This window comes from Bos mutus, chromosome 18 (genome assembly GCF_027580195.1).
Source record: "Bos mutus isolate GX-2022 chromosome 18, NWIPB_WYAK_1.1, whole genome shotgun sequence".
Taxonomy (NCBI): Eukaryota; Metazoa; Chordata; class Mammalia; order Artiodactyla; family Bovidae; genus Bos; species Bos mutus.
Genome location: NC_091634.1, coordinates 9,513,211 through 9,526,966, shown reverse-complemented (window position 1 = coordinate 9,526,966; position 13,756 = coordinate 9,513,211). Strand labels below are relative to the sequence as shown.

Sequence of the window (13,756 nt, the reverse complement as noted above, 5' to 3'; positions counted from 1 at the left end):
AAAAAGTAGTGACAGTTGTTGTGGGGGTGTGAACTGTGGAAGTGTAAACTGGCATGGCCTTCGGGAAGGGCAGTTTGATAGCAGGTCACAATTTTAAACGTGTATACCTCTTCAACACAGCAGTTCCACTTATAGGATCTACCCTAAAAACTTACAGATACAGCCAAAGTAAAATGTACAGCAAATTCACAGCAACACTGACGGTACAGAGATACAGCATACAACTTCTATCAAGAACAGGCTGGGTGAATACAAGTACAGAGGTTCTAGCTCAAGGGAAAAAACTAATTTAGTATGAACCTTAGAGAAAAAGCTTTGTGTGCAAAGATGTTCCCTGAAGCTATAGTTACAAAAGTGGAAAAGCTGGAATGTTCAATAGAATGATGATTTAAGTAGATTAAGGCAAAAATATGACATGTTACACAATTTTGTCAAGTCTGGAGCACATGTAACAAAGAGCTGATACCCTGCATTAACCAAGGGCATCTCCAATTCAATTACAAAAGGCTGAACAGCCCAATAGAACGGGTACTTCACATAAATGCAAACAGCTAATAAATGTAAAACAATGCACAGCCTAACTCCAAAACAGGCAAGAAAGCAAATTTAAACCAAGGATACCATTTATACCCAGGGTTTACCCAGTGGGGTATCTGGCACTCACACACTGCTGGGGTGGCATACACTGATGTGAGTTTTTTTGGAAAAATGCTATCAGAAATTTACAGAATTCCCTGGAGATCCAGTGGTTAGGACTTCCTGCTTCCACTGCAGGGATTGTGGGTTCAATCCCTGGTCAGGGAGCTAAGATTCCACATGCCACAAGGAGCGGCCAAAATAAAGAAAAAAAAAATTAGGTGGATACGTGGAGAAAAACAGATCTCTACCTCAATCTTCATACCCAATAAGTTATTTTTCAAAATGAAAAAAACAAAAATAAAATTCCATCCTTTCTTTTTTTTTTTTTGCGGGGGGGAGCATCATGGGATCTGTGTATTGCAGCACGGCCGCCCCCCACCCCCCAGCAAATTACTTCACAGGAAAGGAGAACTCTACACATCAAAGGCATTTCTGAAAGAAAACCTAAGTGTTAATACTTGTGGTTTTGTTACTTTTGGGGAGAGGGATGAAAGGGAGACTATTTTCATTTTACTCCTTTCTGTATAACTTAAGTAATTACTTTTGCGTATGTTATATTCTTTAATAATTTTACTTTGACATCACTTATTATATGTCATCATATTTATACAATATAATCTATCATGTAAATTAAGCTTACAGTTTCCTGTAAATAATTAGACATTTTGGACATGGTCAGTCCCTGCCACCACCTCCTGCCAGGCCTGACCCAGCTCCTCAGCTCACCCAGCTTCATCTTCTTGAGTGTGGAATCCGAGTCGTCTCGGGGCCGCTTGCGGGCATCCTTGCCACTGGGCATGTTTCGGGCAATCTCCACCTGAGGCGTGCCCAGGTCCACCAGGAGGGTGGTGATCTGAGCCTGGAACTCCAAGGACGCTGGGTGCTTTAGCACATTCAACAGGTGCAACTTGAGATTCTTACGCACGCTGCTCACCTGAGATTTGGCCAGCGTTGGGGGCAGATTGGCTGCAAGAAAAGTAGCAAGAGCTTTATGCTGTGGACAAAGCTCATGGGGCCCTGCCCACCTGACTTCCTAAGCCCCACCTTGGGCAGTGGTGGCGGGCATCTCCTAGCAGAGCTCCTTCACTCTCAGATCTACTGTATGGCCTTCCCCCTGTACAAGCTGATATTCCCTTGAGAGGTCTCCCTCAGTATTAGTCAACCTTAAAACAGAAAACCCAGCCTCCTTTTATTAAACATTAAGTCTCATCTCCCTCTACCTGTGGTCTGGAAATTCCAACACACTTGTCCTGCGGAAAGCAATAATCACCTGCAGAATGTTTCAACTGAGCTGCCACAGCAGTGCATTGTTGGTCCCTGACACCAGAGTGACCTTCAAACGTCTTAACAATCACCTTGAGAGGTGAGTCTCCCCTGTTCCACAGCAAAAGAGGATGCCTGCAACTGTGTCTGCCCAGCATCCTTTCCCACTTCCTCAGCCAACAACACTCCCATTTTCCTTTGAGGGAACCATCCCAGCTCCATTCTCAGTCCAAGGGGACAAGAGTCTCAGAGCAAGTAAGAACACTGCAATCCTTTGGCCATTGTGATTGGTTGGGAGATAGGCTCACAATGTCTTCTTGGCCAATCAGAAACAATGAGCCCTTGGACCTCTGTTGGAATGGCTGGGAAGGAGTCATTCTCTTTCCCATGGGGTTGCCAAGTAGATGGGATGGAAGTCTGGAACAACTGGGGGCCATCTTTGCTACCCTAGGGAAGAGACACATAAGAGCCAGGAGAGGGAGAGGGACTCCTGATCTTCACACACTCATGCCTCTGCTCCACACCTTTCAGTTTCACACATGCACAGAAGTAGAGAGACCAGGGTAATGAATCACCATGTAGCCATCAACATTTCGCTGATCTTGGCACGTCTATCCTCCCTGCTTTTTTAGGGGAGACAGGGGAAGAGCTGGAGTATTGTAAAGTACTTAGACACCAGGTCACTTCACCCACACATACCTCAATGTTAAAGCAGCTCTGAACCACGTGTCTGTCATGTGCAATCACTGAAAGATATGTGTCTCATCTAGAGAAGCCTTCCTTATGGCCATAACCTACTAGACTGATGATGATGAAAGCTTTCGGGGCCTGCTGTTTAGCCCACATAAGAGGAGATTGGTCTGTGGACAGGGGAAGTGGGGGAGGGCACCAACCTACCGTGGAGGGTTTCGTAGGCCTGAATCACCTCTGACATGAACATGGGCCTCTGGCGGGCAATATTGGCCAGGGAGCCCAGGGCTGTGGTCAGGTTGATGGAGGAGATAGCGGGGTGCACCATGAACTTGAGCAGCTGCTCCAAGGCTGCCTTGCCTTCTTCCCACAGCACATCTAACGAGGGAGAGAAAAGGACCAGTTAGTAGGCGGCTTTCTCCCTGGCCTCCAGAGAGAGCAGTCTTTGGGACCAAAAGGAGAAAGATCCTCGTACATGGATGGCTGTGACTGGCTAAAAAAACTCAGGAGATTTAGTGCGTGATGAGTCTGACTATAATACTATTAATAAAAATCTAGAGATGACGCTCAAAGCATGGGCTTGCAATCCTGACCAAGTAGAAATAATTTAAAATATCCAACTATAAGGAATCTGTCTGAACTACACTAACGTAAAACTTTGAATATGTACACACGTGACAACACACAGATAGAGGACTCAAAATCCTCTGAACCACCAGGGTCCTTGATCCATTCACCAAAAGTGAACTCTGAAACTGTGGCAAATATCTTTCCTGACATTTCTTGTGCAAAAACCTACTGGATGCGACATTATACAAAACAGTGAATAAAATACAGAATGTAATGTAGCCATTCTAATGGAATATTTTGTAACATCTGAACATGATATTGTTTGGGAAAGATGCAACTTAATTTTTGTTGAGTTCAAAACGTGGTCAAACAATATAGAAGAACAGCTAATATCTGTGGAATGCTTACAATGCCAGCCATATAAACTCACCAAAAGCTCATACTAACACCCTAAAGTAGATGCCATAGTAATGACTCCGGATTTACCAATGAAGAAACAGGCTCAGAGAGAATAGGTCGGGTGCTCAATGGCAGAGCAGAGATTCAAACACAAGTCATTACACTTTCATGCCTCTCAGTTGGAAGTATTAAGCATGGCCCTGTTTTCTATAAACAAACCCAACAAACACAAAACTATGAATATACACATATAAATACCTATCTTTGCATAGAAAAGACCTGAGAGGAAACAATACTCTTGGCAGTATTCATCTCTGAGAAGCAGGACTGGGGAAAGATGGAATTTCCCTTCCTACTCCTCCATATTTATTGCTTGACACTAAAACGGGCATGTACTACTTTTATAATTTGCAATCAGAAAAGCTGCAGAACTAGCTGGTATTTACTACTGGGTGCTCACATTCCCATGGAACAGCACTACCAACCTGGAAGGGCCCTACTGCCATTTCATTTTACAGAAGGAAGATAAGGTTCAGAAAGAAGTAATTTGCCCAGGCTCACGTGAGGAAGAGGTAACACTGATTTGAATGTGGCATCAGGGCTCTTAAGCACTGTATCAAACTGATTCCAGAAATGAAAAACTACGAAGAAAGGGGGAAAGGGGGAAAGGAGGAGAAGGGAGCCGGTGCAGTGGCAGACCAATGGCACCAGCTGACGGGGCACTCACTGTACTGGATGTAGGGGTGGTCACGAGGGATGCGGTCCAGGCTGATGTCGTGCTCCTGGCGTCGGGGCACCTCCGAGTCAGCCATGCGGGGCGAAAGGGTGACGATGAGGCCCTCCACGAACTTGATGGCATGGGTACGGATGCCGTCGTTGTCAGAGTCCAGCAGCAGGATGATGTCCCCAGCCATGGCCGACACCATATCCCAGCAGGCCTCCTGGAGCTCACTGATCACCCGTGACTTCACCATCCACTGTGTGTGGGCCGGGGAGGGGTGGACAGACAGGCAAATGGGGACAAGACGCCAATCACTGACTCCACCACAGCTCAGAGATCCATCAACGATGATACATACGTTCACTGGGGACACGTTCACCGAGTTACAACTCCGTCCCTGGCCCCGGGCTAGGTGATGCGGGGGACAGGACCCAGGGTGACCAAGCCAGGCCTGGCCCTGCCCTCATAAGGTTCAGAGGTAGTGACAAGGCTGAGTGTTGAAGGCTCAGATCTTAAAGAAGCCAAAGGAACAACAATGCCGACCTCACAAGGTGGTGGCAGAGAGCAAACGGATTTCTTCCTTTTGATAATGTTAATGTACATCACACCACAGTGTGGACCCAGCTGGCCCATTTGATCACAAGACCTGGTTCTTGGGGAACGTCTGTGGAACGCATAAATGGATGGATGGATGCAGGGAAAGAGGGGTTAATGGCAACTCCTGGGCTGTTAGAATTTAGAGCCCCTCGTTGTCTGTTCCTAAAGATCAACAGCACATCTTGACCTTGAAAGATGTGATCTGACGCTGGTTTTGAACTCTAAGAGACGAATGAGACCTGTCAGGCTGGGAAGGGAGCTCCTACCTGCAGGGCCACCTTGTAGAGCTGGGTCATGGTGAGGATGGCCTTCTTCACCACATTCACATTCTCATCTCTCAAGAGCATGTTGAGGTTCGCGATCAGTTTCAGCAGCAGCTCAATGTCTCGCTTGCTGGGGATGGAAGAAGAAAGGCAAGGTCAAGGTGGCCTTTGCGCAGGTGATGGGAGCCTGCAGCCTCCAAGGAAAGGGAAATCAGGGCCGATGTGTCAAAAGAACGGAATGCAGGTGGGCACCTGTCGTGTGTGCCAGCATCTGGTACCTTTGGACATAGGTGCGCTCGAACACGGTCTAGGTGGGTCCTACGACGCCCACTCTCTCGTACTATTAGGGCCCCACAGTTCACCTAAGAGGCAGCAGTGCCAGACCACTGGTGTGAATCTGAACAAGCACCTTTGTCTCATTTTGAATAGCTCCTACCTGGAGGCTTGTTGTGAAAACTGCAACAATACATGTAAAGCTCTTAGAAGGCTATAAGAAAGCATTCAACAAATATTAGTCATTAATATTTTAAAGCACTCTGCCCTACGTAATCATGAGTCTTATTTACTAATTTTTTTTACCTAAGATGGAGGGCTCTGAAAGTAGGGGATTCTTTACCATCTAAGTACTAGCAGAGTCTCATTTTTTGTTGAAGGAAAGAATGAAAAGGCCTTCAATAAATATTTGTTCAGTGAATGAATAAATTCAAGGCTACACCTAGAGCTCAGAATGTGAATTTTCACATCATGTTACAATCTCAAGTTAAATATTAAGCTAATCCGTTGAAAAATATGAAACTCAACTATCAGCTACATGAAGGCAGAAACAATATCTGTTTTTATCCAGTTCTATTTCTACAGCCTGACACAAATGCCTGGCACACAGCAGTCATGTGATACATATCTGGAACAAAAAGTGTTTTGGCAAACTCAGAAAATGTACCATTGATTGTCCCAGTGATCTATGAAAATTCTGAATCACTATGTTACTTATCTGAAATTAATATATTATAAATCAACTATACCTCAAAAAAATATCACTCTTCTTTTTTGCTTGTTTGGAAAAACAGTTAAAATTTTAAAATCAAAAGTGCTATATATGCTGCTGCTGCTGCTAAGTCACTTCAGTTGTGTCCGACTCTGTGTGACCCCATAGACGGCAGCCCACCAGGCTCCCCCGTCCCTGGGATTCTCCAGGCAAGAATACTGGAGTGGGTTGCCATTGCCTTCTCCATATGCTTCTCTATATATGCTAACATGTTAAAAAAAGACAAAACTAACATTTATCAGTGTGGAGAGGGAATGGGGGAGGGGCAAGATGGGGTAGGGGGATTAAGAGGTACAAGCTACTACATAAAAAATGGATAAACTTCAAGGATATATTGTACAGCTCAGAGAATATGTCAATATTTTATAATAGTTGAGTGGAATATAATCTATAAAAAATTTGAGTCACTATGTTGTATATCTGAAACTAGTATATTATTATAAATCAAGTATACCTCAATTGGAAAAAAAACTCTACCAGTAAAAGATGGGAGACTGAGAATCTGGGCAATGGTGTTATGGACATGGGTTAAAATCCCAGCACTGCCATATACTGGCTGTGTGACCTTAAGAAACTCACTTCACCTCTCTGATTCACAGTTTTCTCTTCAGTTAAATGGGCCAAACAAATAATCCCATGTATGAGGATCGAATAAAAAAGTATTTGGTACAGCAAGGGAAGTGGTTGAAAAATGGTCAGATGTTGTTTACAGCTTGAAGGCAGGGTCGACAGTCCTTACTGATGATGCAGATGTGAAGTGTGGAAGAAGTAGAGGAATAGTGGACGATCCAAGATTTGGACCTTATTAAATATTTGCTGGGGAATCAGAGGGGGAGAATGGGTGTGGGCAGCAGAGGGCAAGACTCTCAGGGCAGGGCCAGGCCAGGAGCCCGAGAGGCTGACTCCAGTAGGGGTGCCCCCACGGATGCCATGCAACACCCCGTACCAAGCCTCCTCAATGAAGCCGATGACAAATTTGCGCACTTCGATGGACTTGTCTGCCTGGAAAGCGATGATCTCCTGCCAGGGTCAAGAAGAAGGTGGGTCAGAGTTGTACGAGGATCACCTCCCTTATCCCCACACCCATACCCTTTCTCTCCTGTTGGCCACTCACATCCAGGAAGTTGTCCAGTAGTGTGGGATCTTTGTTGATTATCAGTTCCTGCACCTGGAAGCAGATCAGGAAAGAGGAGGAGGACACACTTATGAAACCAGAGGCTGGTCAGTACAGACAGGCATGCGAAGGAGAAACCAGCATGGGGGAGCAGCAGATACGTTCAGTTCAGATTCAGCTCAACTCCCAGCATGGCCTAGGGAAGCGGCTTCCCCTGAGTCTCAGTCTACTCTTCTGTAAAATGGGAACCAGAAACAACAGCTTGTAGGGCTACTGTGAGGCTTCAATAAGAAGATGCTACAAGGCGCAGGTCCTGGTGGACCAGTGAGTATGTGAGAGGTGCCATGGGACTCCTACCTTCCTGAGGCGCATCCAGCAATTCTCTCCACGCTCCTTCTGTTTCTACTCCCCATTCAACTGCCATAATTCAGCAAGCATTTTATCCCAGTGAGAGCCCACTTCCTGAGGCCCTTGTGTAATACCTGCCAGGCTCTTTGGAATAAGCCCTTCCCAAAGACACTCTCACAGAAGCTCAGTGCCTACGAGCCAAGGCACTATTGGTGAACAGCCCTGACAACCACCCCATGAGGGAGGCCCTGTCAGAACCCCACTCACTGCTGAGGTGGCGTTGGCTACCCAAGGCCATGTGCAGAACAAGCAGAACTGGGGTCCCCTGAACTCCATCTGCCTCCTGTTCTGAACCACACTCAGCACTCCCTAAATCCCCATCCTCTTTTGCTTCTGTACCAGCTATTGTGCCCTCTGCTCAAGACACTCTCCCTCTCTCCCTTGGCCTGGTTCTCTCCTTCTCCTCCAGGTCTCAGCTCAGACATCCCTCTTCTAGGAAGTCCTCCTTAACTGCCCGCCATTAGGCTGGGTCAGAAGTCTCTGGGTTCCACATCCCCCTAGGCGCCTCCATCTCAGCCCTGCCCACTCTGGGTCCCCACTGTTGGGTCACCTGTACGTCTTCCCCACTGGACAGGACTCTGGCGGAGAAGAAACTTGAGGATCAAGAGCATAGCATTTGGAGTCTGAATCCAGCATTCAGGTCCTAATTCTGTCAGGTCCTAGCAGAGTGACCTTGGGCTAATTTAAGCTCTGAGACTCTACTTCTTTCTCTGTAAAACAGAGAAGAAATTACCCTACCTCAGAGAGCTTTTGTGAGAATTAAACGATGGTGTGGCCGAGCAGCGCTGCGTGCCGTATCCCAAACGCTTAGACGTGGATGCTAGTGTTAGTACCAGTGCCCTCTTTTCCGAGGCTCCCATCCCAGCTCCTCTCATCCTGCTTAGCCCGGCGTCACCCTCTTCCCCTCACCTGTTTGAGCACTGTGATCTTTGAGTCGTTGGTGATCAGTGCTGCCTGGTTCAAGAGATCTACCACCTGGAAGGAGGGTGAAAGGCAGGTCAGGTCAGCTCCTACAGCACTCCTGAGATCTTCCAGCTAGGGGTGGGTCACCCTGGAGAGGGCCCAGGCCTCCCTACTCCACACCTCTCTCTGTACTCACTCTCTCTGATGTGGTCATGCCATCGATGCCCGGCCCCTCCTCTTGAGTGAAGAACTGTGATGCCACGCTCCGGCGTGTGACGCTGTCCCCACTGCTGGCTGCCATGGCTGCGGCCCGGTACCTGCTGGAGAGGAGGATGGAGCAAGCTCGGCCATTACTCCACTATCTCTGAAGGGCTCTGTATTCGTGGGGTTGTAATCTGGGGGAGACTGATGTCTCCTGGCTAAGAGGCTGTACCCCGTGGAGAACCAAGCCTCACCTCCAGTACTTTACAGAGAGCAGGCTGACCACAAACACCTGCTGGAGGACTGAACAGATGCACGCACAGCAGCCGCCTCTCTCTGGTCTCAGTGCCCCTCGTCTCTCCAGTTGGGTCCTCCACACAGTAGATAAGTACTCAGTACCTCAGAGAAGGCCTAATCAAATAAATTATACTTCTGCCATTTTCTGGAATATTATGACATTGTGTTTCAAAAGAAGTGGGGGATATTTCTGGACATCTCTCTCAAAGGCACACTGGCAAAAATCAAGAAATAAGGATATCAATTACAGCACTATTCCTAGTAGCAAAAGACTGCTGTCAACCCGAGTCTTCTCAAATAGGGAAACGGGCTGCAGAACTGTGATACATCCACAAAATAAAATACTTCGCAACTGTAAAAAGGAATGAGGCAAATCTCTCTGTGTGCTGATAAACAGTGGGCTCCAGCACATATTAAATTAAAAACAAGCAAAGTGAAGGCAATGTTTACTGTATGTTCCCTTTTCACAAAAGAAAGGAAAAATATATGTATTTGTTAAAAACATCAAAAACGAATGGAAGGAAAAACCAAAAAGTAGGAAAGGGAGCAAACAAGAAAAAAAAGGATGGGTCTCAAAGAATTATCATCATGAAAAGATGACAGTGACAGTCTGCTGCCTCACAGAGGAAGGTATACGATTCAACTGAGTTTTGTCAAGTTTGTGTGTGTGTGTACACAGAATGACCTGAGGCAAGAAACAGCTGGGGCTCAGCTGTCTCTTCTGTAAAGCAGGGATGGCAACAGTGGTGATCTCCCAGAACTATTCTGAGGATTAGATGAATTAACAGACATAGTAAACATAAGTATAGCTATTTTCACGTGCGGGGAAAGAGATCTGAAGGCTATTGCATAAACTGTTAATAATTTGAGGAGGTGAAAAAGATGCACCTTTTGAAAGAATCATAATATACTGTACATAGCAGTTTATACTCAACAGGTATCTGCTGAATGAATGACTGTCCAACAGCCTCCTTCCTAGCCTCCCTGCTGCCTGTCACCCCCATACCTTGCTTAGAGTCAAAGCCAAGTAAGTCCTCACCAAGGCCGGGCAGACCTTACATGATCCGGCTCTGCTGTCTCTGCTCTTTCTCTTGGCTCTTTCTGCTCCAGTCACTCTGGCCTCCTCGTCATTGCACCAACATACCCCTTCCTCTAAGCCTCTGTGCTTCTCTTCCTGCTACCTGGATTACCCCTCCCTTCAGATACTGCCACAGCTCTCTTCCTCCTCATCTCCTTCAGGTCTCAACTCAGATATCCCAGCAGCGAGGTCTTCTCTGACCATCTGATTTCAAATTTCCATTTACTCTCCCTCACCATCTGTGTTGCTTTGTTTTTCTCCATGGCGTGGATCATTATAAACACACTACATAGTTATAAGCTCCACGAGGGAAGAGGTGTGTGTGTTCACTTTATCCCCAGCGTGGAACAGCGCTTGGCACCAAGTGAAGAAGGAGAAGAAGTGAAGTCACTCAGTCGTGTCCAACTCTTTGCAACCCCATGGACCAGGTTCCTCCATCCATGGGATTTTCCAGGCAAGAATACTGGAGTGGGTTGCCATTTCCTTCTTCAGAGATCTTCCCGACACAGGGATTGAACCCAGGTCTCCAGCATTGTAGGCAGACACTTTACCGTCTGAGCCACCAGGGAAGTCATCTAATAAGTATTCAGTAAAAATCTGCTGAGTGTGACTTCCCTGGTGGTCCACAGTTAAGACTCTGAACTTCCAATGCAGGGGACACAGGTTTGATCCCTGGTAGGAAAATAAGATCGTACATGCCACGCAGTGTGACCAAAAGATTAAAAAAAAAAAATCTTTTGAGTAAATGTCAAATGGCTTCAACAATCACTGGGCTTAGTATCCCTCAGTATGCCCTTTGGCTCTGGGAATGCTTGAAAAATAACAGCTAAATATTTATTGAACATTTAGTATGTCCTGGGCACAATTCTCACACAGTAACTTATTTAAACCTCACAACACCCTGTAGCCCATCAAGCGCCTCTGTCCAGGGGATTTCCCAGGCAAGAATCCTAGAGTGGGTTGCCATTTCCTCATCCAGGGGATCTTCCCAACCCAGGGATTAAAGCCGAGTTTCTTGCACTGCAGGCAGACTCTTTGCCACCGAGCCCCAACGGAAGCCCCAGTTCTCATGTTACAGATGTGGATGTTTGAAGTCCAAGGATGTAAAACCACTTGATCAAAGGCTCACAACGATTAAGATGCAGACCCAGCAGCCTGGCTGCAGAACCTAGCCTTCTCAGTCCCACGCGGGACTGCCTCTCTAAAAAGAACTGCTTCCCCTGCCCCCCAGCTCTGTTCATGCAAATTAAAGGTCATGGCCACCCAACAATTCAGTATACTGCTGTTTCCCAGAACACAATGAACGCTTTCATGATGAACTTTTCTTCTCTTTTCATGATGAGAATACACTGAGTCACCCAAACTTTTTACTTGGTGTCCTTCCTCTTCCACATTTTTTTTTAAATGTATATCCGTATGTCCTTTGGGCTTCCGTTGTGGCTCAGCTGGTAAAGAGTCCACCTGCAATGCGGGAGACCTGGGTTCGATCCCTGGGTTAGGAAGATCCCCTGGAGAAGGGAAAGGCTACCCACTCCAGTATTCTGGTCTGGAGAATTCCATGGACTGTCGCAAAGAGTCGGACACAACTAAGCGACTTTCACTTTCAAGTATTTCCTTTACTTTTGTCAAAAGGAAGCATACGATAAACACTGTTTTCCATTCTGCTTTTCCCTTAATATATGCTGCAGTCCATTCTTTGTCTCTGGTTCCTTTTTTACCCCCTTCCCTCATTCCTTTTTACAATTCCATGATATTTTATTTTCTGAAGGCTATCTGGTTTTTTCCTGCCAGTCTCCCTACTAAAGAACATCTGGGGGTATCTTGCAGTCTTTTGCTATCACCAATAATCATCGTTTCCCCTTCCCTCTCGCTGTGCTCCTTATAGAGTCCTGCCGCCCCACTCCCACCTGGAGTACGACGACTTCCCTTACATTCACAGAGTGGCCCCCTGAGAATCTTTCATTGATTCAACGAACCTTAACTGGAGTTTTCAGCGCGATTCCGCAGTGCTGGGAACACAGCGGAGACCGACACACACCCAGTCCCTACCCACCATGTGGCTCATGGTCACAGACAGGACTAACAAGCCACACAAATAAAGGTTCAATAACAAGTGAGACCACCCCCTCCGTGGCATGAAGGAAAGGAACAGCGACCTATGAGATCCTCCAACAGGCGGATTTCGGGACGGAGGGCGGGAAAGGAGGGCTTCGCAGAGGAAGTGACGTTGGTGCCAAGATCCGAAAGATGAATGGGAGTCAGCCAGGCGGAATGAGTAAAAGGATGTTGCAGACAGAGGGGACGGCATGTGCAAAAAGCCTGAGGCGGGAAAGCGTATGGCGAGTTTGAGGAAATCGAAAGGCCAGTGCAGCTGCGCGAAAAGAGGGACAGCAAATTGGCAGAGCTGAGGCCGGGGAGCGCGGACGCGCCTTGGCGGCCACGTTGGAACTTTGCCCTGAGGGTACTGAGGAGCCACGGAAGGGTCCAAAAGCTGGGAAGAAACTGGGGTCCCGAGCGTCACTGCTCCCTTCTCCTCTCAGTGTCCTCACTGGCCCCGACAGCGCCCCTACCCTTTCAGAGTCCTTCCTCCCTTCGTCCCTGGCCCCCACGCTGCTCGCCCCCCGCTCACCGCGGCTCCGGCTTCCGTCCCCCTCGCGCCCCCTCAGCAGCGCCTCTTCACAGACGCCGCCGCCATCTTCCGCTCGCCGCCGTGACACTACGCAATCACTGCATTCGGCGGGTCGCTGGGAAATGGAGTCCACTCTGTACCAGCGCCTCCGCCCCTGCCGCGCGAGCGGCCCTCCGCCCTCTCCTTCTGCGAAGCCCGGGCAGCCCTTCATTTCCGTCTTTCGGGCGCCATGCTCTTGGGAAATGTAGTCCTGTGACAGGGGGGCGGGACGGAAGGGGGGCTGGAGGCTTCTGGGAAATGGAGTTCATGAAGACTCTGGTTCCCTGGACGGCTGGTGTTAGATTGAACAGAGTCGGATAGGCGAAGCTCCTAGGTCTTGCAGGTTATCTCCAGTCTCAGCGGGATATGAGCAGAGGCCCCGATCCCCTCCACCTTTTGTCCTGGCCATTTACACAATCTGGAGCACTTCCAGTTATCAGACGCTCAGTCTTCCAGTCCGTCCAAAGGGAAATGTGGTTTCGAGGGTCTCCTACCGGTCCTTATAGTAATAGTAACACAACGGGACCTCTGGAGACCACTCGGCTCTGAGCCCCCTTTCCACTCCAACAAGTCTTGCTGGCTGTTCGCCTGCTCCAGTTGAGATGATGAAAACCCTAAGTAGAAGGGACCTAGAGTTCTGCCCTCGAGGCTTTTAGAATGAGCAATTGTTTCCCAGTTATAGCTCCCTCACTCTTCAGCCGTCCCCAGCTCTCTCGTCCCCGGGCTGCGGATCCCGGCGCCTGAGGTCTCTCTCCTCGCAATCCCGCAGGGGGCGCCCCAATCCGGGCGCACCGCCCTCGGGGAGGCGGGAGGGGAGCCTAGGGCGGGCGAGGGCGGGGGTGTCCCGGCTATAAAGCGTGGCCGCCTCCCGCGGCGCCCGGGACGACTGGGACCCTGGGC

General features: G+C 48.1%; 1 protein-coding gene across 5 annotated transcripts in view; it reads right to left on the bottom strand.

The window, feature by feature from the left end:
- Positions 1 to 13,021, bottom strand: part of SYMPK (symplekin scaffold protein) — a 33,238-nt gene extending 20,217 nt beyond the window's left edge. The window contains exons 1-10 of one of the 5 annotated variants that reach the window (XM_014477625.2): positions 12,818 to 13,021; positions 9,068 to 9,224; positions 8,809 to 8,932; positions 8,619 to 8,684; positions 7,302 to 7,355; positions 7,134 to 7,207; positions 5,146 to 5,272; positions 4,289 to 4,538; positions 2,800 to 2,970; positions 1,366 to 1,605 (exon numbers count right to left, since the gene is read on the bottom strand). In XM_014477625.2, the coding sequence (XP_014333111.1) occupies positions 1,366 to 1,605; positions 2,800 to 2,970; positions 4,289 to 4,538; positions 5,146 to 5,272; positions 7,134 to 7,207; positions 7,302 to 7,355; positions 8,619 to 8,684; positions 8,809 to 8,913 (1,087 nt within the window). In that variant the 5' untranslated portion in view covers positions 8,914 to 8,932; positions 9,068 to 9,224; positions 12,818 to 13,021. Of the gene's footprint in view, positions 1 to 1,365; positions 1,606 to 2,799; positions 2,971 to 4,288; positions 4,539 to 5,145; positions 5,273 to 7,133; positions 7,208 to 7,301; positions 7,356 to 8,618; positions 8,685 to 8,808; positions 8,933 to 9,067; positions 9,225 to 12,344; positions 12,482 to 12,817 lie in introns of those variants that run through there. The other 4 variants (XM_070387487.1, XM_070387485.1, XM_070387486.1 and 1 more) reach the window with 4 other exon arrangements.
- Positions 13,022 to 13,756: the final 735 nt, after the last annotated feature.